The sequence below is a fragment of the Equus przewalskii genome, chromosome X (assembly GCF_037783145.1).
Source record: "Equus przewalskii isolate Varuska chromosome X, EquPr2, whole genome shotgun sequence".
NCBI classification, from domain to species: Eukaryota; Metazoa; Chordata; class Mammalia; order Perissodactyla; family Equidae; genus Equus; species Equus przewalskii.
In genome coordinates this window covers 66735802-66762150 of record NC_091863.1, presented here as the reverse complement: position 1 = coordinate 66762150, position 26349 = coordinate 66735802, and the positions used below count along the sequence as shown (strand labels likewise).

At 36.6% G+C, this 26349-nt stretch overlaps 1 protein-coding gene across 1 annotated transcript in view; it reads left to right on the top strand.

Moving 5' to 3' along the window:
- Positions 1-26349, top strand: part of CHM (CHM Rab escort protein) — a 157087-nt gene that overhangs the window by 118431 nt on the left and 12307 nt on the right. Inside the window, exons 10-13 of the mRNA XM_008519568.2 lie at positions 3679-3783; positions 4190-4253; positions 9206-9302; positions 23154-23252. Of these exons, the coding sequence (XP_008517790.1) occupies positions 3679-3783; positions 4190-4253; positions 9206-9302; positions 23154-23252 (365 nt within the window). The remainder of the gene's footprint in view (positions 1-3678; positions 3784-4189; positions 4254-9205; positions 9303-23153; positions 23253-26349) is intronic.

Sequence of the window (26349 nt, the reverse complement as noted above, 5' to 3'; positions counted from 1 at the left end):
TTTTAATTTTTTCATGTGTGATTTCTGCATTCCTCATCATACAATTAGTTGGGATATTAATTCTGAAGATCATAGACACTGGATACCTGTTTTAATGTTAATTTTTCTCTTCTGGGCCAAATTCCAGATAAAGAGTTTTCATCTTGCGGAGTGTTTTCTTCCTTATCGTCACTTTGCTATTTATGCCCTCATGTCACTGAACCAAGAACTGAATAACTGTTGTGATTTGTTGGTTTAGAAAGCTCAGCTCTAGAAATGTTCTGTCTGGCTTCAGTGATTCTTATGATCAGCTTGGTCATTGTGTCCCTGTAACTAGAAACTCCTATCATGTTTCTCCTCAATTTACTATTTATGAGTCTCAGCAAGGCCCTCAACTAAATCCAAAATGCTGTTAATCTTTAATGGCTGCCTCAGGTTCACGTGGGAGGAGTGGGCAGGAGGGGATTTTAGTGTCTCTGGCAGCACTGTTTCATTTTGCTGTTTTCCATTACTTGAATGTCATCTAATTTTTTATATTAATCTTTATAATACAAAGTTTAAGTCTAGGTCCCAAATCAATATTCCTTTCTTTGTTGTTCTCCCAATTAGGCCTAATATATGACAGTAAGTCAAGCATTGGAGGGGAAAACAAATCCTATCACTTACTTAAACTTATCTTGGTTTGAATAGCTTTGCTCAGACCTAGAGCCCTAGTAGAGTGAGAGTGTCGGGTGAGTTGTGTTATTATCTACCAGACTGACTGGGCGTATGTGACCATCACTTCAGTTTCTGTAGAAATTGGATTTTTTCCTGTGGCGATAGCTCTTGACTTTTCTTTACCTAGCGCCGTGTAAAGATACATCACTAGCAGTGGCATGCTCACCAGTGATTCTTCCCTGGGATTTGGGAGCTTATCAGAATCTCCAGGGGTACTGATAATTTTAAAAAGTCCCCCAGGCGTGATTCTGATTTGCTTCCTTCTCCTCCTCCTCCTCCTCTTCTTCTTCCTCTGAGAATTACTGTTTGATCCAGAAGCTTCAGCATAAATAGGCCCATTTATTGGTACACTGTCCTTGCAGAGTTCAGCTCCCTAATCCTCACGCCCCCGCACTTCCCTTTGGAGTGGTCCCCAGTAGTTCTTTCTAATACCGTAATTCTGAAACCAATGTCTACCTCTCACCGCAGGTGTAGCTACCACTGAAGCAGCCCTCTTAGTCTTTGGAAGCCTACAAAGCAAGGCGGCCCCCACAAGCTTGAGGGCCATGTTTAACTGTGTGGTTTATTTAAACGGAAGCCCTTTGCAAAGACTTAGACTACAGTCCAGAATTTATACTAATACCACTCCCCCGCCCAATTTTATTCCAACATTTTATAATGAAACATTTCAAATCTACATCAAAGTTGAAAGAATTTCATGGTGAACACCTGTAAATTCACCACCTAGATTCTACAATTAACATTTTAATACATTTGCTTAATCATAGATCTACCCAAAAATTCATCCCTCTACCCATATATTCATCTTTTTAGCATTTTATAGTAAATTCCAGATAGCAGTACAATTCCCCCTAAATATCTTGGCATACATTTTATTAACTAGAGTTTAATATTTGTTTATAGCCTTTTTTAATGTTAAATTTACGTACAGTAAAGTGCCCAAATCTTAAGTGCTCATTAGCTGAGTTTTGACAGATGATAAATCTGAATAACCCAAATCCCTATCAAGATATAGAAGATTTTAACAACCTCTCTTTTTCTGCCCAGATTATTCCCTATTGACTTTCTATAATCTCTGAGTTAAAGGTAAGAAAAAGGCTTGTCAGTGTTTCCAGGACAAATAGGGATCAATGTTTGGTGACAGATCAACAGATTTCTCTTCTCCATTGCCTAAAGTACCTTGTGTTTTGAATTGTATATGAATGTTTTAAAACAGGAGACTGAATGAATACATTATCTTTTCAGTTTTTAAATAATTATTTTAGAAAATACTGTATCTAGGTATAAATACCTTATATTTAGTTAAGTATTTTATAAGGCAAGAGATCTAGTTTAATGAAATGTGAGGAGATATCCATAGAAACATAAGTGGTGAAGAGAAAAGAAGTAGAGATGAGATGGGAAAAAAATAATATAAATAGTAAGGTAATATAATGTGTGTATTAATATGTGGTTAATTGATTAAAATATATATTGTGTATATCTAACATCACGAGATGTAGTCTATCGTGACAACAGTGGCATGCCATTTATTCAAGAATATCAGCATGTCATAACCTGCCTTTAGGAAATGCACATTAATTTCCTCTCACAATTGTTCTTGGGTGTTCATCGCCTTATTTTTAATGCCTTTATGCCTGGTAAATATTTCGTATTTGGCTTGTTTTTAGAGTGATGTAGCATATTTTAATTTGTACCAGTATATTTAAAATATGGTATAAGTTTGAAATTATTTGCTTTTATTTTATGAGGAGCAATATATAAGTGTATTTCTGATGAAATAATTCTGGTCCCAAAAGGAGAAGCTGTAAGAAAAGTAAATTGTGATATTTCCATAATAAAAAGATAAAGCAAACATGCAGGCATTTGCATACAGTTCCTGAAATATTGCATGCTGGCTTTGTCAGTGCTGGTAAGTCCATTTCAAGGATGTTGCCCTTAGTCCATTAGTTTGGATAATGAGCCCTATAAAGTACATTTATAACTTGTGGCACTGCAAGGAGATGGATTCTAATTTTCATCCTTTTATCTAGACACATTGAAAGAAGGTCAATGGAGGGTTCTATATGATTCATTGTCCCAACACATATCAGATGACAGAGACCTGATAATGTCCATGCATAAGTGTTTTCCTTATTTGGAAACAGCACTTGAAAGAAATCTTTCTATGATCATCCTTTGAAGTAAAGTGGAAACATATTAAAAGAAGCTCTATCCTTTTTGTTGTTGTTGTTTAAAACATTATCACACGTGTGACCAGATAGCTATTCTTGAACAAAAGAGAAAGCAACACTGAACAGAAAAATAAAAAGCCTTTGGTGGCTTTTACAGGCTGTGAATGATACAACAAGATATTTAATCAACTTTTCTCTCCCCCTTTTCTTAGATCTGTTAAGAAAAAGAAAGAGCCTGTTTTCTAAACAAAGGAAGAGCTTCTATGTTCCTTAACATTTTAGGAAAGCTTATACTATAATACTTATCCTAACTTTACTGTTATTACTGACATTCAAAATAAATATGTAAGTTCTATTCCAAGCTTATTTTATAGTTTAAAAGACTTCAGAATAGCAAGAAGAATATATATTCTGTAATTTGGTGTCAATTTTGTGTGTGCATGTGTGTGAGGAAGATTGGCTCTGAGCTAACATCTATTGCCAATTTTCCTCTTTTTGCTTGAGGAAGATTGTCGCTGAGCTAACACCTGTGCCAATCTTCCTTTATTTTATGTGGGATGCTGCCACAGAGTGGCTTGATGAGCGGTGCTAGGTCCACACCCAGGATCCAAACCTGCGAACCCCGGGCTGCTGAAGCGAAGCACGCAAACTCAACCACTACACCACTAGGCCGGCCCCTGTGTCAACTTTTTTAATTTTGTCTCCCAAGAAATTGGTTTTAGATTCAAAATTGGTAGCTGATTATGTTCATTTTCTTTATTATCTAATCATTAATGAGAACTTTCTGCTATGCTTATCTTCTTCATAGATGTAAAGCAATCATAGATCAGTTTGGTCAGAGAATAATCTCTAAGCATTTCCTTGTGGAGGACAGTTACTTTTCTGAGAACACATGCTCGCATGTGCGATACAGGTAAGGCACCCCTCTACACACTGTCTAAGGGAAGGTGAAACTTAAGAAAATTGATCTGCGTGATTACATTGACACTTCTGTTAAGACTTTGTTCTTCAAGTAAGATGTAACTGTCTACCAAACCGAGGATATATTCAATATGTTACCACTGTTCTCTTATAGGGTCTGGTTTTGGGGGAGCCTAGCCTAATTTCGACTCCTTTGCATCAGCTGGGGTTTGTCTGCAGGTCACACATCCTTCTTTCATGAGCCAAGGAAAGATTAAAGCAGAACTTGACTTGATTTGGGGAGGTGACACTTTTATCGTGACTTAAATCTTTGAAACATGCCTTCTGGTGGTTATATAGCTGTAAATGAAACTTATTCATGGAATCTGAATCACTGATTAACTTTTCGTGCATTACAGGCAGATCTCCAGAGCAGTCCTGATTACAGATAGATCTGTACTAAAAACAGATTCAGACCAACAGGTAATTTTAGTCCTGTACTTAAACACATTGCTAACTTAATCTACATGGTTAGAAGTATAAGATAATATCAGTGAAATAAAATGTATTAAGCCATATGTGCTAATACATTTGTTACATTTAAAATATATATATATATAATAGCAATTATGTAATAATCTTGATTTCTTTAATATTTCCTTCCAGCAGAACAAATAATTGTGTTTTATGTAGCAGATTTATTGTAGGAAAATTGGACTAAATCCTAGTTGTCAACAACTATTTCTATGAAATTGAAAATATATTGTTATGGGAGGAAGAAGAGAGTCCCAAGAGAATACCTTTAAAAATCTTGGCGGAAAAGGCTTTATGCTAACCAACCCCACAGCAGTGGTGGTAAACCACCATTATGCCCGGTGTGAATGAATATCAGCGCACATTTCCAGTTCTGATATTTGCTCATCACCATTGTTCATTTCAGCATCCTCTTCTTCCTCCTCACTCCCAATTCTATAGGAATGTGTTTATGCCTGTGGACTTTCCTGAGTCTGAACACTTAAATTCCAGAAGTATGCCCCCTTCTTCTGACCATATTTTACAGTGACTGATAAAATCAGCTTACTCAGTAAGTGTGCCTGTTAGACCTATTCTATATACTACCGCTAAAAATAGGTTCCTAAAATTCCTTAAGTTGGGAGCTTTCTATTACATGAAACAAATATGTTCGTTATGCATGTGAGCATAAATACTTTCATTTAATCATTCGGCAAACATTGAGTGCCTTTTATATGCCAGGTAGTGTGCTAGGTTCTGAGGAAACAGTGCTAACCATGATAGCATCTCTGCCCTCATAGCTCGCAGACTGAAGGATACAGATACAGACAGATAAATAGCAACTACAGTTCAGTGTGACAAGTGTGAGCAAGGAATGGTACAGCAGTTATTGTAGCACTCATCACACTGTGCTGTAATTGCCAGCCCACTTGAGCTTTGTGAGTGGGTCAAAGTGTGACAGGGAGGCAGAAAAGTGAAGAGAGCAAATAGAGACAATTCTGAAGAAGCTAAGCTGTGAAGAGTAAGAGAGAGGAAGTGGTTCTTCAAGAGGGATGTGGAAGTGAAGAGGGCTTTTCTTTAAAAGATTGGTGTATACTTCAGCTGATGGGGATGGGAGCTAGTAGAGAGGGAGAGGGTGAAGATACCCAGGAGAAAAGAGGGTAATTGATGCAGTGAGGTCCAGGTAAAGGCCAGGGAGGATGGGATTCAGAGAACAGGTAAGAGCATTGCCCTTAGATGGGATGTGAGACACTTTGAAATGAGAAGGTGGATGCAGGACCATTTGGTGGTTTGGGAGTTCCCGTCTGATGGGTTCCATTTAGTCTTTAAATTACAGGGTGAGGTCATCACCTGAGAATGAGGGTGTGAGAGTGGAGAATGGGTCAAAGCTCAAGGAAAGGTGTAAACTAATCACTGTGGGGAGTTGGAGAATGACCTATCTCGTGGTCAGATGACTGGGCAGTGTCAATGGCCCAGTTGAGTCTGGAAGTCATGGGTTTACAGTGGCGTTAATCTGCCCCTATTCTTCCAGCTCTTTCCTTCTCTTACCCCTACCCAGCCTGCTCACTGACCTGTTAAGAGACCTACAATTCCTTGTCCCCTCTGTTTCCTCCCAGATTGCGAGCTCCCTTGAGCCCTCTTCCTTTTCCATGTCTTAGACCCCTTGGTGGATCTTCTGAACTGCCCCCCACCAACACTTTCAATTCTCATGTAGCCGTGTTCTTCCACTGTACCCACAGAAGAAAATCCCATCCTTGAATGAGCCTGTAATCTACATCTGCATCACTGAGGGCTGCTTGAGAAAACCACTCAACCACACAGACTGGCACTGCCTCAAACTCAAGGGTGCCAACCTCATTCAGCTGGATCCTCAGCACTCACCACCAATTAGCTCTTCCACTGGCCTCAGACAGCTCCCTCTCCTTTTTCCTCCAGTGTCCAGTCCAAGTCTTCACTGTTTTGCCCACCCTTCTCTCCTTTATGCTTCTTTTATTCCCCCTGCTTCACTGAAAAAAGTGAGGCCACCTGCTAAGCACAATGGCCCTTGACCTCGTGCCTCACCACACACAACTTATGTACACCAGCATAGAGACTAATGAGAGGGGTCCCCTTGTTTTCCAAGGCAAACCCCTTTCACGGATGCCCTTCACACACACACACACACACACACACACACACACAGAACTACCCCGTATCCTGTTCTCTCTCCTGCATCTTCGGCCTCTCCTCACTACTGACAACTTCCCCTCCACCTATATACATGTACTAGCATTTTCTCTTCCAAAAATAAAAAAAAACACACAAAAAATGCTCCCTTGACTCTGCCCCCTTCTCTAGCTAGTATCCGATCTCTCCCTTGCTCTTATCAACATTTTCAAGACAGTATCTCTGCTTACTGCCTCTAGCTCCTTACCTCTCAACTCGTTTCTAAACCAACCTGGCTTCTACCTTCACATTTCTACCATAATTTCTCTTGCTAAGTTCATTACTAACTTCATAATAGTCAGGGCCACAGGACATTTTTTGATTTTTGTCTGCTAGGTCTTTTCTGCTATATTTGACAATGTTGATTATTCCTTTTCTCTTGAAATTCTCTACTTCTTTGGCTTCCATGACACTGTGCTCTCCTGGTTCTCCTCCTAACTCTCTGGCTATTCCCTCTCTTCTTCCTTTGTGGGCTCCATGCTCCTCTTAAATATCGGGGCTCCTCAGGGTTCTCACTTCAACCTACAATACCTCTTACTCTGTGCACATTTGCCACTTGACTCCATTTACTCTTATGGTTCCAACTCTGCATAAATGTTGGTGACAGTTACTTCTATATCTCCCAGGAGTGTTGACCTACATGTCAAACTTCCTGCTGGACATCTATTCCAAGGGCTCTTCAAACTGAACATACTCAGAGCTGAAGTCACCGTCTTCCCTCTCAAAACTACCCATCCTGTGTTCCTTACCTCCCTGGATAGTGCTGGCATCCTTTCAAAACCAGCTTCTTCCTCCCATCTCTGACATCTCATGAGCCTCCGGGTCCTGTCAGTGTACTTCCTAGAAGTTGATCCAATCTGCTTTTCCTCTCAGTCCTTATTCTCACTGTTCCAGTTTCAGAACTCATCATCTCTACCATCTTACTGGTCGCCCTGCCACTCACGTTGTCTCCTCTTCCACACAGCCATCAGAGGGATCAATCTAAAATGTACATGTGGTTTGCCTTTCTTTTGTTTGCTATGTGGGATTTTTCCCTCTTTTTAAATTTTTAAAGCATAAATAAAATGATGAAACTTAAAGAGAGGAAAGAATAGGCGTAGGTCTAGGTGAATTTTATGGAAGTGGTATCAGAAGGTTGTAGGAATTCTTTTTTGATGGCTTTTATAATCTCGATGAGATTTAAGACAGTTGCCTTCTCAGTTCAGGAGGTGGAAGGCACTGTGGTATAAAAGGTTACTGACTGTATCTCAATTTTAAAAAGTTATAGATGATAGTTTTAAGAAACAAAAGTACTTACATGTTGTTGCAGTCCTTAAGATACCTTTCCAGTTATGTGCATGTTTGTAGACATAATCATTTGATAATTATTGCACAACATTAGATGCATGTCAGTGGCTCCTCTCTCTTTAATGCTAAAGTACAACATTTTCTTTCATGGACAGCAGCAAAGGGAGTTAAGAGGAATATAGAGAACACAGTTTTTGAGATATCTTAAGGCCAAAAATGTACATATAAGTAATATGATAGTAGGATAATCATGGTTATCAAACGAATTTCTATTTTTAGGACTCATTGTAGGCATTTCTTCTGTGTGCTATCAATGTGACATTACCAGTCAAAATCTAAGCATAGTGCTCACAGGTAAAAGTGCAAATGGGGCTGTACCTTTCAGCAAGTATTTCCTCTTTGAGAGGATTTAGTTTCCTCAGATTGAAGATTAGATTGAGAATTGATATTGAAACTTTTGGTTCTATAGAGAAATATTAACCTGATGGACATTTAAAGTCTTTTAAATATAAAGCCATATGGCATATCAGTAGTGACTAGGGCAGCATACTGCATATCAATAAATATTATTATTGTTTTTGGTGAGGAAGATTGGCCCTGAGATAATAACATCTGTTGCCAGCCTTCCTCTTTTTGCTTGAGGAAGATTTGTCGCTGAGCGAACACCTGTGCCAATCTGCCTCCATTTTTTATATGTGGGACTCTGCCACAGCATAGCTTGATGAATGATGTAGGTCCGTGCCTGGGATCCAAACCCACCAACCCCAGGCCACTGAAGCAGCGTATGCAAACTCAACCACTACACCACCGGGCCAACGCCTCAATAAACATTATTTAATAATAATTTTACGTTTCACTTTTAATTCTTAGTTATTAATGGAGTCCTTAAATTAATTCGAAACCACTCATTTTGAAAAATTTTGGTATATGTTTGACTATACTTTGGTATATGTTGCCATATACTTTGCTTGTTTCAATATCTTTGGGATTTGTAAAATTTTTAATTTTTAGTACTCTGTAACTGCTTTTTAGCCATTATGAATAACAAAAATTGATTTAATATGATCTCATTTCAAATACTGAAGTGCATATAATTCAGGAGTAATAACTCATAATTGCATTCTTTGAAAATAATTGAAGGATTTAATAAATATTAAAGATTGAAATATTTCTTGTCTATGAATTATATGAATGCAGTATATATAATATATAAATGAATAATACAGAAATTGGATGTTAAGACACATGTGCATGTTATATGTTTCTAATTCTGTTCCGAGGTTAAATCCTTACAAGTTAAATTTTTTCAAACATTAATGAGTACTTGAAAAAAGACGCTCAGTTTGGAAGTTAACTACGTTCTAATGAATGATAGAAGAATGAAAATAAGATCTAACAACCATGTCTGATACTTTGTTTCTACTTTTTAGATTTCCATTTTGACAGTGCCAGCAGAGGAACCAGGGACTTTTGCTGTTCGGGTCATTGAGTTATGTTCTTCAACAATGACCTGCATGAAAGGCACATGTAAGCACAATGGAATCTGGTTGTCTTTTGTCTTTGTGTAGGAAGTAAAGGGCAGGCAGCTATTATTACAGTTGTCAGGGTTGTGTTTATAGAGTTTTGCCATATATTTTTTTATTCGCAGTATTTGTTTGCACAGTGTATGTGCGTACAATAAGTCGTTTCATACCTTCCCCTCGCCTATGTGCATTTCTGTGGCTAACTCTTCACAGGCACCATTCTTAAGGTCTCCAGTGAGAAAATTTCCGTGACTTCCAATTCTTTCTTAATTGAAACACTTTAACAAAATTATTTTTCCTTACTACTGGTTTTCTTCTTTACTTCTTAGAATTCTTAACCCAGTTACTGAATTTCTACCTTGTATAAATTCTCAATTTCTTTCTTTTTTAAAGTTAGAGACTGCTTTTCTGTCTGTTCTTTCACCTCATACAGCCTGGTGAGGGGTGGGAGTCTAGACTACCCATGTCGCCTTTAACGGCAGATGAGGATGTGGGGTCGCAGTTTTTTCTGTGGTGTTTGACTGGAGTAGAGCAATTATTGCCAAAAAGTTTTCTCTCTTACGAGGTTGCCCCTTTCCTGGTCCTTTGACTAGAAGGAGAGAAGCTTTTGTTGGGGGTTTTTTAGTCTGAGTCCATTGATATTTCTGGTTTGCAAATTTCTCTGGTAACCAGTCTGGGAGATATGAGGCAAAAGAAAACCCAGGGAACTCTGCCATTTTGTTCTTTTGGTCCCAAGGTCCATAGCGGGTCTGCTTTCTTCTCTCCACCTCTCAGAGTCTTATTATGTTTCTTTTATATATTATGTTCAAGATTTTTAGCCGTACTTAGCAGGAGGAATAGAGAAAATTACCTTTACTCCATCTTTCTCGAGGTGGAAGTCCCAACACGTCTAGAGTTTTAGGGCTTTTGATGTATAATGTCAAATTGCCACCTTCCCAAAGTTGTATCAACTTATATATCCAGTGGTATTTTATAAGCAAGCGTATCTACTTCTCCAAACCCTCGAGAGCACTGGATATTATCTTATCAAAACTCCTTTGCCAATTTTAAAGGTGAAAAATGGTATTTTGTTTCAATTTGTATTTAATAACTCATGAAGTTGAACATCCTTTCATAATGCTTATTGGATATTTATACTTCTTTTGTGAATGCCTTATTCATTTCCTTTATCTATTGCTTATTCTTTTCTTATCAACTTATAAAGCAATATAAACATTAAGGGGATCAACCCTTGATCTTACGTGTCACAAGTATGTTTCTCAGTTTGTTAAGCATTTCTTTTAAAGCATAGGGTAAGTTTAGGACCTTATTCTAGTTCTCGGGAGTAGGACAGAAAGTGAGAAAAGAAAGAATTCATGATCTCAGGCACTTTAAATGTACTGGGAAAGAGAAAAACAACAACATAAATGAACTAAAACCAAAATCACAGCCACAGAGCAAGGTAGCATAAACTAAGGATACAAGCAACGAGTGCTGAATGGAGGAGAAGTCATTGTCTAAAATGATCTGGGGGGCTAGCCCAGTGGTGCAGCAGTTAAGTTTGCACGTTCCGCTTTGGCGGCCGCGGTTCGCCGGTTCGGATCCCAGGTGCGGACGTGGCACCGCTTGGCAAGCCGTGCTGTGGCGGGCGTCCCACATATAAAGTAGGGGAAGTTGGGCACAAATGTTAGCTCAGGGCTAGTGTTCCTCAGCAAAAAGAGGAGGATTGGCAGCAGATGTTAGCTCAGGGCTAATCTTCCTCAAAAAATAAAAATAAAAAAAATAAAATGATCTAGGAATGCTTCAAGAAAAATATGGGATGTGATCTTGGCCTTAAAAATGGTATATAAGAAACTTTGCAGTTTCATATTAATTATAATGCTAATAGAAGGTTTGCTTGTATAAGTTTTATTTGTTATGAGTAAAATTTCTTAACTAATTTTGTCTTCTGAGGGATGAATATATTTGTGTGTGTTTATGTATACATATGCACACATACATATATGCACTTATAGGTACATCAGTGTATTTATAGGAAACAAATTCCAAAGAGCATATGCCAAAATAGTCACAGCAGTGGTTATCACTAAGTGATGGGAATGCAGGTAACTGTATAACCCTGTGAAGTGGGTACTGTTAGCTCCATATTATCGATTAGGAAAGTAAGGTTTAGGGAGTTTAATTCGATTGCCTAAGATCACACACTTCAGTAAGTGGCAGAGCAGAGATTCAAACATGATTTCTTCTGAATCAGGGCCCATACAGCCTACCTCTATGCTGATGCGGAAAATTAAACAAAATAATAACACTGTCCTCATACACTTTTATTTCTGTGGTCATAAATCATAAATATTGTGCCAACTCTAAAACTATGGACTCTTTCCTATCATACAATAAAGAAAATGATGTCCTAACATTCTGTAATGATAGTCATTCAACAAATATTTATTGAGCTCCGACTAAATGTTACATGCCCATGGATATCAATGAATTAGGGCTGTTGTAAAGATTTAATGTTTATAACGCATTTAACACAACAGAGTGCCTGACAAAGAGTAAACATGTAATAAATGGCATCTGCTATGAATAATTAGAAGAAGAATACCATTACCAATATACTGGGCTATGGATACTACATGTAGCAAAATATTATTATTATTATTATTATTATTATTATTATTATTTTTTGAGGAAGATTAGCCCTGAGCTAACATCTGCTGCCAATCCTCCTCTTTTTGCTGAGGAAGACTGGCCCTGAGCTAACATCTGTGCCCATCTTCCTCTACTTTATATGTGGGACGCCTACCACAGCATGGTGTGCCAAGCAGTGCCATGTCCGCATCCGGGATCCGAACTGGCGAACCCCGGGCCGCTGAAGCAGAACCTGCGCACTTAACCGCTACGCCACTGGGCTGGCCCCCAAAATATTATTCTTTTTAGAATTACCATGTTTTGTCTTACCTTTGTGCCTTTGCACACACTGTTCCCTTGACCTAAAGTGGCCTTGCCAACCAGTTAAATACCTTTTCATCCTTTGAATCCTAGTTCAAATATTACCACCTTTCACAAGTTTTTCCCTGACTCATTCATTCACTTAGGCTTGTACCCCTCTGTTTAGGTAGAACCTTGAACTTCCCTCTAGGTTAACATTTATTCCGTTTTAATAATAATGATAACTAACATTTATTAACTACTTAGTATCTGCAGGCACTGCTCTAAGTACTTTACATGGATTAACTTAATTTATCCCTCACAACAATTCTATGAGATAGGTCCCATTGTCTTCTCAATTATTCAGATGAGGAAACTGAGGCACAGAAAAGGTAAATTATTTACCCAGGGTCACTGAGCTAGTATGAGGGAGAAGCAGAATTTGAATCCAGGCAGTCTGCCTCTAGAGCCTACGTTTTTAACCATCATGCCGCACTGCTTCTCAGAGCAATTATAGCATGATTCGCTTTACATCTCTCTTCCAATAAGAGGAGCCGAACCATGGCTTACCATTTCTATCCCTAAAACTTAACAATGTACATGATGCTTAGCACTGCTGAGTAAATGAAAGGAAAAAAACCACATGCCAAGTCTTATTTCTAAAGTGACATTTTCTGACTTTAAAGTTAAAAGACTAAAGTTGCTTGGAATCTTTTTACCCACTAGCAAATGAAAAACAAGGGATTTTAAAGCACTCTAACTTAATATGTCATGAAAGTTAAATTATTTTAACAAGTTATTTATTTATTTTTTTGACTCGTCTACCTAATGTTGTGGGAATCAATTTCCAGCTTGACTTTTTAGGATATTTAAGAAGAATACTGGTATAGTGGAAAGAATATTGGCCCAACAGTCTACCGAATTGCTTCCAATTGTTACTTGACATTGGACAAGTTTCTTAATTTCTTGCATCTTGGTTTCTTCATTGCAAATTGCGGGGTGGCGGGTTAGTCTAAATAATTTAGAAAAATCCCATACAAATTGAACACCCTCAATGGTCAAGATTTTGCATGTGTCTGGAAAAAGCCACCTGTCCTGTGTAAGTTGGATGGTGTATATGACATTATTTTAAGCAAAATGGCTAAGATCCTTTTTCTTCAAAACCCTCTCCAACTCTGGCTTTCTCACTATTTTTCATGATAAAATTATCTCACTGATTTTTACTATAGCTTAGTCAATTTGTAAATACAAAACCAGCGGTATAAACAAGTGGACTGGCTTTGATTTTTTTTTTTTTTTTTTAGTCTCAATAGTAAGGTTTACACCAGGAAGGTTGACTGAAAGAGATAAGTTTGAATTTATTGTTTATACTTTGCCTTGTTCCAGAAAAAAAGAGTTCATGTTCATTGTTAAATCCTGTATGCTTTCTTCCTGTAATAACATGTGCTATTTAAAGTCTTAGTTAATAGTTATAATACAGTTAATGCTTGATGTACTATACGCAAGATTTAAGAAATACACTGAGACAGAAGCTGAAATTTTTATCATCCACTTGCTTTTATTACTTAATTGAAGTTTGGCTTCTACTTCTCCTCCTCCTCTGTTTCTTATGCTTTGGGCCTGCTCACAGACTTTCAAGAATAATTTGTAACTTGGAATTTAAAAGTCTTTAATGGCATAATTTCCTGCTGCTGCCCTAATTGTGAGCCATTGATGTTACAACTAGTCGCAAGTTGTTCTGCTCGTGGTAATTAGCTTGTCTGTCTCCCGAAACAGAACTAGTGATGATATCATAGAAGGCTTTAAACCACCTTTTCCCTTTTATTTTTTTTCTATTTCAAGTCAGAAAAAAGGACAAAGAAGAATATGCCATGTCTTTATCTATCCAAAACTCTTCCCAACTCATTTATTTTCCTCTTTTGCAGCTACCTTGTTATAGGCAAATTACTTAGTTTACAATGTTGCACGATTATTCTCTTCCCTAACTACTTTTACTTCTAAATCTCTAAGGGTTTTGTCTTTTTGCTGAACCTTTTGAATAAATCATATCCTGAACACAATAGAAGAGATTTTTAGAACTTAGATCATTGTTTCTTCACAGAAAAATTTCATTATTTCCCAGATCAAGCACCAAAAGATGAAAATGCTGAATATTCATGGTGTAAGAACCCACCTTTTGAGGGAAGAGTGTATGGAATTTGACATTACTCTCACTCAAAAAAAAAAAATGTATCTTCAAAAGAATTTGTCTCAATTAGGATTCTTGAGAGAAGGCTTTTTACTATTCTCTGTGAATGTTCTTCTTTTCATATATCTAGATTAGCTATGTTGTTGATTTCTCATATTTATACTAATTATGATGTTGAGCTGTTAATGATCATCCATGTGCTCATTGTCTTGTAAAAGTCAAAAAATATAATATTGAGGAAGAATAAATTCTAAGTATTGTATAAATTTTATATTTTTATATCATTAATTAGATTTTATTGTGACTTATTTTTCTCATCAAACATTTAAGAGAAGTGGACAAATACATCTAGACTTTGGTTGCATTGTATAAATAACAGGCAGATAATCAGTATTGCCAGCTGAGTGGAACCAAATGCCTTCACTTGCCTTAAAAATTGAGGCTGTAATGATGAAATCATGAGCTAAACTCATCGTTCTTCCTGTTGGAAGAATCACTTAAACACTAATGTTGGCAACCACTGTGGCTAATGCAGTTATACCTGAGTAAATCACACGTAATCAAAATGTGTACCTGCGGGACTTTGTCACTTGTACCCATTCCTTAAAGGTAATAAAATGCAATTTATAGAAAGTCCATGATGTGAAGTTTGGTGATTTATACTTTAGTTGTTTAACAAAGAAATGCATTTTAAAGACATGTTATTCGTGAGCAAATTAGCTTGTTTGTAAGCCATACTTACTCATTACATAATTATGGCTTTTGGAGAAAAGATGGGGGAATTCTTTAGTAAAAATTTCAGTCTTTTTTTTACTTTTAAATACTGGGTTTTATTAATGTCTAATCTAGTATAGTTCATTCTTCATTAGCCATAGCAATCTATATGTAAAGATTTATTTTCCTTTTAAAGATGTTATTGATTTCAAAGGTATTTTTTTCTCACTTAAACGAATGTGAGAAGATGAAGGAATTTAAATGTGTTACAAGTACTCTGCTCTTAGCTAATGAAGGTTTTATGTTATTCTTTCTGAGCCCATACTAAGTATTCACTTGTTGACTAATTCCGATACTCAGTTCATCTTTACCTCTGTTCAGTATCCACTGCTCAAAGTCACCCATTCTTAAATCAGCACCAGCTTTACTTTCTTACCTGAATGCAGGGTAGAAGTTTGCGACCTTTTACAGTGTAATTCTGGGTTGACCAGTACTATAATACTTTATATTCAACATTCAGTTACCGTGCTGCGTTCAGTGAAGTATAATGCATAAGTTTCATTTTGTAGTCTTTCTTAAAGAGAATCTTATATTAATGTTTTAAGCATCATATTAAAAAGAATGTATAATTAAGTGTTTTCAACTTTTTCACAATTTTAATTTTCTGTTTTAGAAATCACATGTTTTAGACTTTTTATTCTTCCTGTGTTACGCAAATGCTGCACTATAGTCTTAAGTATGTGGTCAAGAATGTGCTTAAGACAGTAAAATACCTTGAGTTCACTTTCACTTTTTAGTCTCTTTAATTTTGTGAAATTTTCATGGATGTCACGTTGCCTTATATTTAGCTATGTTTGGCTTGATTTAGAATTTGTAAAACTGTAAGTGTGCAACTGAAGTTTACCTTCACATGGTATGGGGATGGTATATATGAAAGGTACTTGCAAGGCAACTGAATAGTTCATTTAACAAGGAAGATGCACTTGAATGACACACTGTTGTGTGGTAGTTGAGCACATAGGCTGGGTTCAAATCCCAGCTCTTTTACATACCAGCTGATTGACCTAAGACAAGTTACTTAAGCTCTCTGTGCCTTGGCTTCCGTGTCTAGAAAATAGGGATAATGATAGTACCTACCTCAGGATTGTTATCAGGATCAAATTCATGGGAACAGTGTATGGCACTCATAAGTGCTCAATACTTTACTTTAAAATTAATCAACAGAGTTAGAACTCTAGGGGCCCTAGAGGTATGTTCCAAGACGTGGATGGATACCCTTGGAGACATGTCTTGGTGAGCTGAGTTAGTGATTGTTCCCTCATTTATTTCAGAGTAATTTCCTGCTCCAAAAGCAGACCTCTGACCTGAGTAACAGAAGCCTCTAGCAGAGATGCCTTCTAAGGAAACCTGAAATACCTTTTGTTGCAAATAAAAATATTTTAGGTGATTTGTTAAATGAGTTTTCATTACAACGGAATTGGGGATAGATAGGAAAGATTTGAAAGCCAGTTAGAAATACTCATTAGCGTGTAAACACTAGTCAATAATGTGTCAATTCCTTAGCACCCCCTAGTGTGCTATAGTCTCCCCAAATATGTTCTTCAGATAGCTGAATGGATCCTTTAGGATTGAAATTTTTATAGTTTTTTAATAATTATCTTTCTAGCATGTTTCACATGTTTCCTTGATATTCTATACTGAATATATGAAACATTTTAACCTTTTTTTCTCATAACTTAGAGATATTGTGAACATTATTTATTATGGTCCATGGTAATCCAGTGATGCCCTTGAGGCCGATTGAGTGTTTAGGCCTATTTGTCCCTATGCTAAATGACCCTATACTGGCATGCTTTTATCATTTCTTACGTCTACATTTTATATGTCTTCCTCTGGCTGTTTTCATGCAGCTGTCAGGATGTTCTTTCTGGCAGCACATTCCACTGACCTCCCTTCCCCCTTACTTGCTGCTTGTAATCCACAGAGGGCCAAAAAGCAAGATAGCCAAGCTTGTTGAATTATGTGTATAACCAAGTTCTGAGCCAGTGGTTGTGTTCGTCTGTGGGCATTGTAACATTTACCTCAGGTGCCAAAAAGCCTTTTTTTGAGGGGGGAAGGGGCAGCATATTCCCTGATTCTGGGTTGTGTGTGAAAGTCCTCTGAATAAGTGAGATGTTACTGTAATTGCAATGTAAACAGAGGTCAATATCAGTTAAGTTGGTATTTTGATACAGTGATAGCAAATCATTGTTATCCATTCATGTAGGGCTTTTGTGAGCAACCCAGGGTTACCTTAGTTATTTTATCCTTTTTAAAGTAATGTTACATTTTTTTTTAAAACTGTAAGTCAATTTAAGTTCCCCTCCCCTCAGCTAATTTGGTTCAAGTTATTAAGTATTTGAAATGTATTTATTGTTTTCAAAAGCTGAACAAGTCGTATTTTTCACCCACGTAGTCCATGTTTCAGAACATACCTTCCATCTTTATTTTCTCCTCACCTTTCTTATATCCTAAATGAATCTAATGTGGGTTTTATTTCCTTTTAAAATCCTTTGTAAAGGAGTAAAACATCATCTCTGCAGCACTTCCATTTGGCGTTCAAGTTCACACTCTTTACAGTACTTATTCATATTCTAGGCAGTTTGAAATTTTTTTGTACAAAATAATTAGGCAGTAACAGCTGTTTTATTCTGGGATGTGATGTTACAGGATATTATTTATCTGTGATATGATTATACATTTGTGACTATATATACTAATGAATAATCAAGAATTTTATGTATGTACTAGTTTATATAATTTTTCTGCTTTTATGACCCTGGAAAGAAAATGTTATATACTATCTTTTATAAAAATGAATTTAGATAATCATTTAAAACAATTATTGGGGTCTGGCCTGGTGGTGTAGCGGTTAAGTTCACGCACTCCACGTCAGTGGCCCAGGGTTCACCGGTTTGGATCCCAGGGAGCAGACCTATGCACCGCTTAGCAAGCCTTGCTGTGGCAGGCATCCCACATATAAAATATAGGAAGACGGGCACAGATGTTAGCCCAGGGCCAGTCTTCCTCAGCAAAAAGAGGAGGATTGGCCACAGATGTTAGCTCAGGTCTAGTCTTCCTCAAAAAAAAAAACAAAAAATCATTGACGCCTTTTTACTTGTCTCTTTTGTCTTTTGAAAATGTAACTACATACATTATTTTTTATTGGCATTGTCACAAAGCATGGATTTGATTTTATAAGTAAACTTATTTTTCCTTGTGATCTTAAGTTGGCATTCAAGAGTTTTTTTCATTAAATTCTATTGAGAAAGTACAGGCTGACTCTGGAATTAGTCTGGAGTTTTTCATGGTTGGATTCAGAAACCAAATTGTGTGCCATATGTCATCAAACTCAGTTCCTTACTTGGGTACCATAAAGAAAATGTGTTTCTGACCTTTTCTATCTTATTGACACAGTCATATATTCTTACCTGGACTATATCACATAAATTACATTTGGCCTTTTTGCCTACATGGAAGACAAGTTATGAGCCACACTGATTCCTATATACATGAATTATATATTCCTAGTTAGGTTGCACAACGAAATGGACTTGTTGACTAGCTCATACATGAAGTTTCTTTAAATGCGTTTGGAACAGTTTTGCCTACTTGTATAGAGTGAATGGCTGCTATGTGTGGTAATCTTAGAAGCATGAGGAGTAGATTTCTTTCTTTTTTCAGCAGCATTCACTTAGGTTTTACATTCATGTTTGTAATGCCATCAGTTGTTGGCTTAAAATCTGTCATCATTGAAAGAATCATGGCTGATGAGTAGGGAGTTAGAGCCATATAACTTTAGAACTAGAAGAAGTCTTGTAGAAGAACTAATTCTGCCCCTTCCATTTAATCATGAGGACACTGAGGCCAGAGAGAGAAACCAACTCAGCCAGCTAGATACAGACAGAGAGCAGAAGTAACACCAGACCTGGATACACCATCCTCTACTGTGTCACCCTGCTACGGTACATTGGACTTAGCACTTTTGTATGTTCTGATTATTACTGTTGTGCAAATTTGGTGTAGAAATTTCACTTTTTGTGTGTTTCAAAAAAAAAAAACTGCAAGTTGTAAGAGGGCAGTAGCTTATTACATGAGAGACCAGTGTTCCAAACTCAGTTTTAGAGAACTGAAAGTGTGTTGTTATTTCTAGTTTTGTGTTGAGTGATGTCTGGCTTCTGAATTTCAGATGCCCTTGGTTCGGTGGTGCTGGTTGTGACTGGCACTCCATTCACCAGTTTTTCAAGTATTACCCTTCCATTCTGTGAATTAAAGCTTATTTCATGCTAAGGTTTCTTTAAAGCCAATACCAATATAAGTATATTGCCAACAGAGGAATTGTGATAGAGAACACATTTTGTCATCTTTTAGCCCATTAAGCCTTTAAGCAGTTTCTAAATGAAGTAAAAAGAGCACAGTTTATAAAAGGTAGACTCAGTTTAAAAATTTCTTTTGGGGTAGGTTATAATCTCACGTGATGCTAGTGGGTTATGTTTCTGATTCTCTCGCATCTTCCATGGTCTTAGTAATAGTTGTTAATTGGTAGTAATGAATGTAATGCTTTTAGGAAAGCACTTGCCCCATCTGATCTAATTTATCATCATTTTTAGCATTTATTGAGCAAATTAATCCTTTGGGAAAGAATTAAAGTCACAGAATGCAAACAAGCATTTTACACAGAGAGTTAAATTTTAGTAGAAATGTGACAACGTGTTTGGTTTTGTGATTGCCCTAATGCCTTAAGGTCTTCAAACTTTTTGCTTCTGGACCCCTTGAGCACTTACTTATAAGTTGACATATACAATTTTTTATCGTAAGATTAAAATAATTGAGAAGAATAGGGCATTATAAATATTGATATGTAATAGTAAAACTCTAACATCACTCTTTTAAATGTATTCAGTGGAATTTAAGTACAGAGGTGTTTGATATCCACTATCAACCATTTAAAAAATAAATGAAATAGAATTTTTTGCTAATTTGATGATAAGCTACTAAGTGTTTTAAAAAATATCTTCTGGATTGAGTAATTAATACAGTTGTTATTTGTGCACAATTAAACTATCATAAATATATTACAGTTTTGATAAAGGTTTATTAAATACAAAATAATTTTATTGAAATACATTGCTTAATAAAGCGGAAGGAGGCAGGGTTGAGAATCTGGACGATGACTCCCTTGTAGTTATTGTACCTTCTGAAAAGTCCTCCCGTATCTTGGTACACACCCCAGTTTGCGGACTGTGCCTTAAGCGACTGGCCGCGCCTTCCACAGGAGCTTGTTACAGTTACTGCACAACATGGTTTAGTGACTGAGAGCAGGCACTCGAGAGGCAGACCATTTGGCCTTGACTTCCAGCTCTGAGTCCCAGCTCTGCCTGATACTAATTGCATAACTTGGGGAAATCTGCTTAACTGCAGTGTTCCTCTGTTTTCTCACCTGTAAAATGACGATAACAGTTGTGTTGCCCAGGTGAAATGAAATACTTCTAACATGCTTAGAATAGTGTCTGACGTATGCAGGTTAGCTGTACAGTCAATTCTAGATAATCTTAAATTCTTTTGAGAATGTTATAGGTGTATCTTAAAGAGTCTGTGAGCGTTTCTCAGGCAGATTTAAATAATTTGAGGATTATCTATTGATACTTTGCTTACCTCTATCCTGGTTGATCAAATAATTTCCTAAATTTCATATAAAAAACTAGTAAAAATTTCGCCATGCATGTGTATGCGTACATATATTTGTGTGCTTGCCTATATCTATTTAAGCCTGTGAAGACTTAATGTCTGCCCATGATAGGGAAGTAAATTATCTTTAGTCACAAATGCTTATTGAACACCCACTGTAAATGAAAGTTACATTTGGCAGACAAAGAAGCGAAAAACGTACTCTAAACCTTGCCCCTGCAAGAAACTTACAAGAGATATGAAGATTAATAGACCAATTTTGAAAATAACTTGAATTTATTCAAAAATAACAATCTCTCTGATTTAAAGAGAAGCAATGAATTCAGATTCACCAAGACAAGGAAGTGATATAGGTAACAGGAAAAGCAGAAAGTGTAGGAAGGAAAAGCAGTTGTTCATACCTTAAATTTGTAAATCAGTTAATAATGTAGCATCTAAGCAGAATCAAGGTATAGACATTGGAATTCAGGTTCTGAGTGTCTTTAAGTTTTGTTTCTAATAATTGCTATAAAACTCATTAAGTACAAGATGGTAACTGACTTCACTGCTAGAAATTTTTGCTAGCGCTCCCTGAACTGAACTCTGTTATGTTATTAGGAAACATAAGGATGCTCTTACTCCAGTGTATTTCTTTTATATATCCTGTTGAACAGAACCAGTAGTTTACCATTAAGATATTTTTCAAAATATACTGTTCTATTTATATTCATATTCATCTACTTTTTCCCTGGTACACGTTAATTGAATAGGAAAGAACTGGAAAATTGAGAACCTGGGCATGAACATTTTGTGAGACTGTGGGATGAGAGACAGGACAGTTTCTCTCGAGCTTTACATTAGGGATTTCTGCCTTTGTAGTTATACACACTGTTTAATCCAACAATTATCTCAAAAGTTTACAGTCCCTCCCCTCCAAAGTTATATGGCATTTTAAAATTTAAGTTAATCAGGAATAATTTTGTTGTGAAGGTTATTATACCTTTTAAAATAATTATCATACTTTCTACAATGTCACAGAACCAATGGAAATCATTGTTACATTCATGTAAAAATATTGCTTAAACAAAGTAGATCTTTTATTAGGCCATACATAAGTCAGGAAACTTCTTAGAGTATCACTTTCTTTGGACCTGGAAAAAAATATTACGAAATTTGATTTTAGCTCACATGGTTATTAAGAGCCCCTCAGATTATGCTTAGATATATTTTACAGCAGTTCAATGTGGAATGAATTTTAATAATGAGAATCCTATTCTGATGTTTGGCTTTCATTATAAATTTTGAACTATCTTCCTAGGTTTAAAAAAAAATGTCTAGTGGGTGAAATAAACTTTTGAAAAAGAAGTGGGTGTACTTTTCTCCTGTGTTTTAGGGGAAGGAATTTCTCAGTGCTTGTTCTGTTCTCTCATACATTCTTTCTGCCCTTATTCTATCCCACCCCAAGCCCTTGCCAGGACCATAAGAATTTCGCCCATTTAGGGATTCTTAGTCATTTTTTTCAGCATACTGAACTTCTCGTCCATCCTTTACCTCTCTGTGTAAGCCTGTAGGAATTCTAAATGCCTTAGGCTCCAGTATTTCACTTCTGTGAAGGGCCTTTTTTGTACGTGATATTCTCTAACCCAAACATTCTCCAAGGTCCAGGCCCCATGAATCTGTAAATGCAAAAGGAAAACGATTTGGAATTCCTAAAAATATTATAGACTGTTTTAACTTGTGCCATTTTACGGACTTTCAAGCATATGTATGATTAAAACTAAGCCAACAGTGTTCCTCTAAAAGGTTTTTTAGAGAACCCTATAATGAATAGATGATTTGTTGTTAACTTATCAGTGAAGTTTGTATAAATGGATTCTTCTGTCCGAAGATTATTAAGTGTGTTCTCTTAGGTAAATAAATACTTTCTAAAGTATTTTATTATTTTTTTAAAACACTTTCAGTCTTTTCTACACAATTACTTTACTTAGTAATTCTTTACTCACCCTCTTTGGGAGTGTTATAAGGATAACTTAAGCTCTTTCTATGAATAAGTGGTTTCCTAATAAGCTTTTCTACTCTGCTAGTTTTACAAAATGAGCCAACAACTGCCGCTTCCTCTAGGGTCTTAAGTGTGCTCTCTTACTACTAGTTAACACAGATAGTATATGGTTAATGGTTTTAACATGTCCCCCATCACTAGATTATAAACGCTTTGAAGGCAGGAGGCATGACTTGCTCAGCTCTGTATGCCCTATGGCACCAGCTTAGTGCCTTATATATGAGTACATAGTGAAATTTGTGATAAGTAGGAACTCAAAATATTATTTTTTTAAACAGATTTGGTTCATTTGACTTGTACATCTTCTAAAACAGCAAGAGAAGATTTGGAACCAGTTGTGCAGAAATTGTTTACTCCATATACCGAAACGGAGATAGGTAAGGACAATAATCAGTGATTCCTGATGGAAAGGTAATGTACCCGTTTTACTGTTCAGTATCTCACGCATGTTTCCGCAATTTGACTGAAATGTGATGTATTCAGCAACAATGCTTACGTGTTTTACTAGGATCTTGACACATTCTCATCCTAAAAATGGGAAAATATTCACTCTATAATGGTAAAGGAAAACTATACATCTCACACAATGTATATAATTAAGTGCAAAAAAATACATTCGTATGTGCACAGACTCACGTGCATAGAAAAAAGGCTGCCAGGAAATCTCAATTTTGGTGGGATTATGGACAATTTTTTTCCTTTTAATTTTCTTTATTTTACAGGTGTACAAAGAGTATGTATTTGTTTATCAGAAAAAAATTATCCTCACTTACAAAAAAAAGTTGGTTCAACTGAGAGAAGATTAAAATATTGACAAATATAGGAATCTTTCTTAACTAATAATTGTCTTTTAATGCATGGCATGCTAGCGATGTGATGAATGTTTAGCTCTCAAAATATACATGCCACTATGCTGCTTATTCACGGTGGAAAAATGCTTTCAACTGCAAGTTTTTCACCTTTTCTCCGCACACTATAAGGTGGCTGTTGTAGCTGTGAATGGAGCAAATTGTAGTGTGTTTTGTATGCAAATGATCAAAGACTAGCCTGATGGATCGTCTTCATTTATATGAAGCGAGGGTGATTTTCATTATAAGATTTGCATGTCCACTTGAGTCATGGCCAGTTTCCTCATTGATTCATGTATCTTCATTTTCTTTGGATGCTGTGTTTGTCCAGGCAACCATTTATTTACTCCTACCTATTTTAGTTCATCCCCTATGTGTCTTATTTTTTTCTTAATGCAGAGATAGTGCATAGAGGGGCATTTATATTTACTTAAGAAAACAAACTGGTCTGTTCTCAAGAGCTAATATCAATATAATTAGTTACTTCTTGAGCTGCCTGAATAAAATCCTTCAATATGAAAATTGGGGTCCGGCCCGGTGACACAGCGGTTAAGTGCGCACGTTCCACTTTGGCGGCCCGGTGTTTGCCGGTTCAGATCGAGGGTGAGGACACGGCACCGGCTTGGCAAAAAGCCGTGCTGTGGTGGGCGTCCCACATATAAAGTAGACGAAGATGGGCACAGATGTTAGCTCAGGGCCAGTCTTCCTCAGCGAAAAGAGGAGGATTGGCAGCAGTTAGCTCATGGCTAATCATCCTCAAAAAGGACAAAAGAAAGTTTACTTCACTTTAGTTTGGAATTTAATTTGTTCCATATTTACATAATTTTCTTCATTGGAAAATGTTTGGATTATTGTTAAACATTTGATTGCAAAGTTATGGTACATGATAATATTCCTAAACCTAATGTGGTATCATAGTTTTATAGTTGGCTTTAATTACCGTATAAAAATTCTGAATTCCTTCTTTATTTCTGAAATTTTTCATAAATTTTTTGTTGTAGTTTTATTGTGTGGTCGTCCCAAATGATACACTAAATTTGAATCTTGTATCATTGCTCTTTACTTTTTAAATGCTTTTAATTTTCTTTCTTAAAAAATCAAGCTGGGAGAAATTACATGTTCATTACCTAGCATTCTCTAGCCATTTTAGGTTTTTAAACATTAATCTTAATGGTTAAAGTGATCCCTTTTTGAAATGATGTATTGTTTAGAAGCCGAGCGAAATTCTTTAGTAAGAACTATGCTCAGAGGGGTCCTCAGGTGCACCGAGGCACTGAAAAGCTAGTTTTCACTGACACATAGGCCTTTTTATCATCAGGATGAGGTAGTGGTCATATTTTAATTAAAATGTCAGAACAAATACTGTTGGAGTTATTGAAAATGAATCACCAGATAAAGTGAGCACTGGGCCATGGCAGGTCAAAGAGGCAAAGTCACCTGGAGAAGAGAACTCAATTCATTTTCCTGCCTAAATGAGGAAGAAGGAACTTTATGAGCAGTATGAACTTTTAATACATTAAAGCACATTCTTCTCTGTAGCAAAAGCCCCTATTTGCACAGGTTGGTGGCTTTTATTATTATGTTTTAGTTATTTAACAATATAAAACTTTATGCTTTAGAGCATTGCAAATATTTTGTTTTAAAACTTGTGCCAAAGGAATAACATTTGAGTTTATTTTCTTTTTCTTTGTGAGTTCTGTGTTCTGAGTAATGCTGTGTTTCATAAGCCTTTGTGAAAGTCAGCATAGTCACCTTGCAAGGAAGGTTATTTATTGTAAAAGATAGTGGTCTCTTCTCAAATACGGTACTTCTTTGCTAATGTTACGTAAGAAATTTCTGTAGGGTTGTGAAGATATTCCCTCTGTTCTCTCTCTCTCTTATTTTTCATGTTTAGGGCATCAGCCAAGCTCTTGACGTTTGCACTGTCTTAAGAAACAGTTGTACTAATACTTCCAAGAACCCTACCTCCCATGCTCCTTTAAGAGCATCAAAGATCTCTAAACCTTTTCCTACTTCCTACTCCAAAGCAATTTCAGATATTTTATGCTTCATGAACCTGATTCTGCAGGTGAGAAAGTTAGGTGATTGCTCACTATTCGTATGTGCATAATTATTCCAGACTCCAGAATATCCTTCAAAGCACTGAGTGAGCAGTATGTTCTAGTATGTTCTAGTCTCCCTTACCAGTTCTACCGAACTGTCCTCAGTGGTTTCTTATTTTACGCAGGAAATTGAGATTTTCAGTACTAAGTGAAGCAAGAGTTTCTTTAGTGCTACATCTTGAAATGTCTACAATAGAGTGTCATCACTGCACCATCTTCTCTCTTTTTCCCGCCGTTGTGCACGGTATGTGGAGTTGTCTCATTCCATCTCATTCATTTCCTGTCTCAAAAAAGCAGCACTGCCTAAAAATAGAAATTCCCCTTATAGGTGTTATTTTAAAGTCAGTGGCTGGTAAGGGTGTTAAGTAATTGTTGGGCTGAGAAGTCAAATGCCTTAGTTCCTTTATGTGTTTGTTGTGTCCAGACTAGGTCATGGCTGTGACAGTCTCCTACTCTCTTTATGTCATTCTACTCTGCTATGGTACTAAAGTAGTTTACTCTCTCCCTAAACATGGCGTGCAACT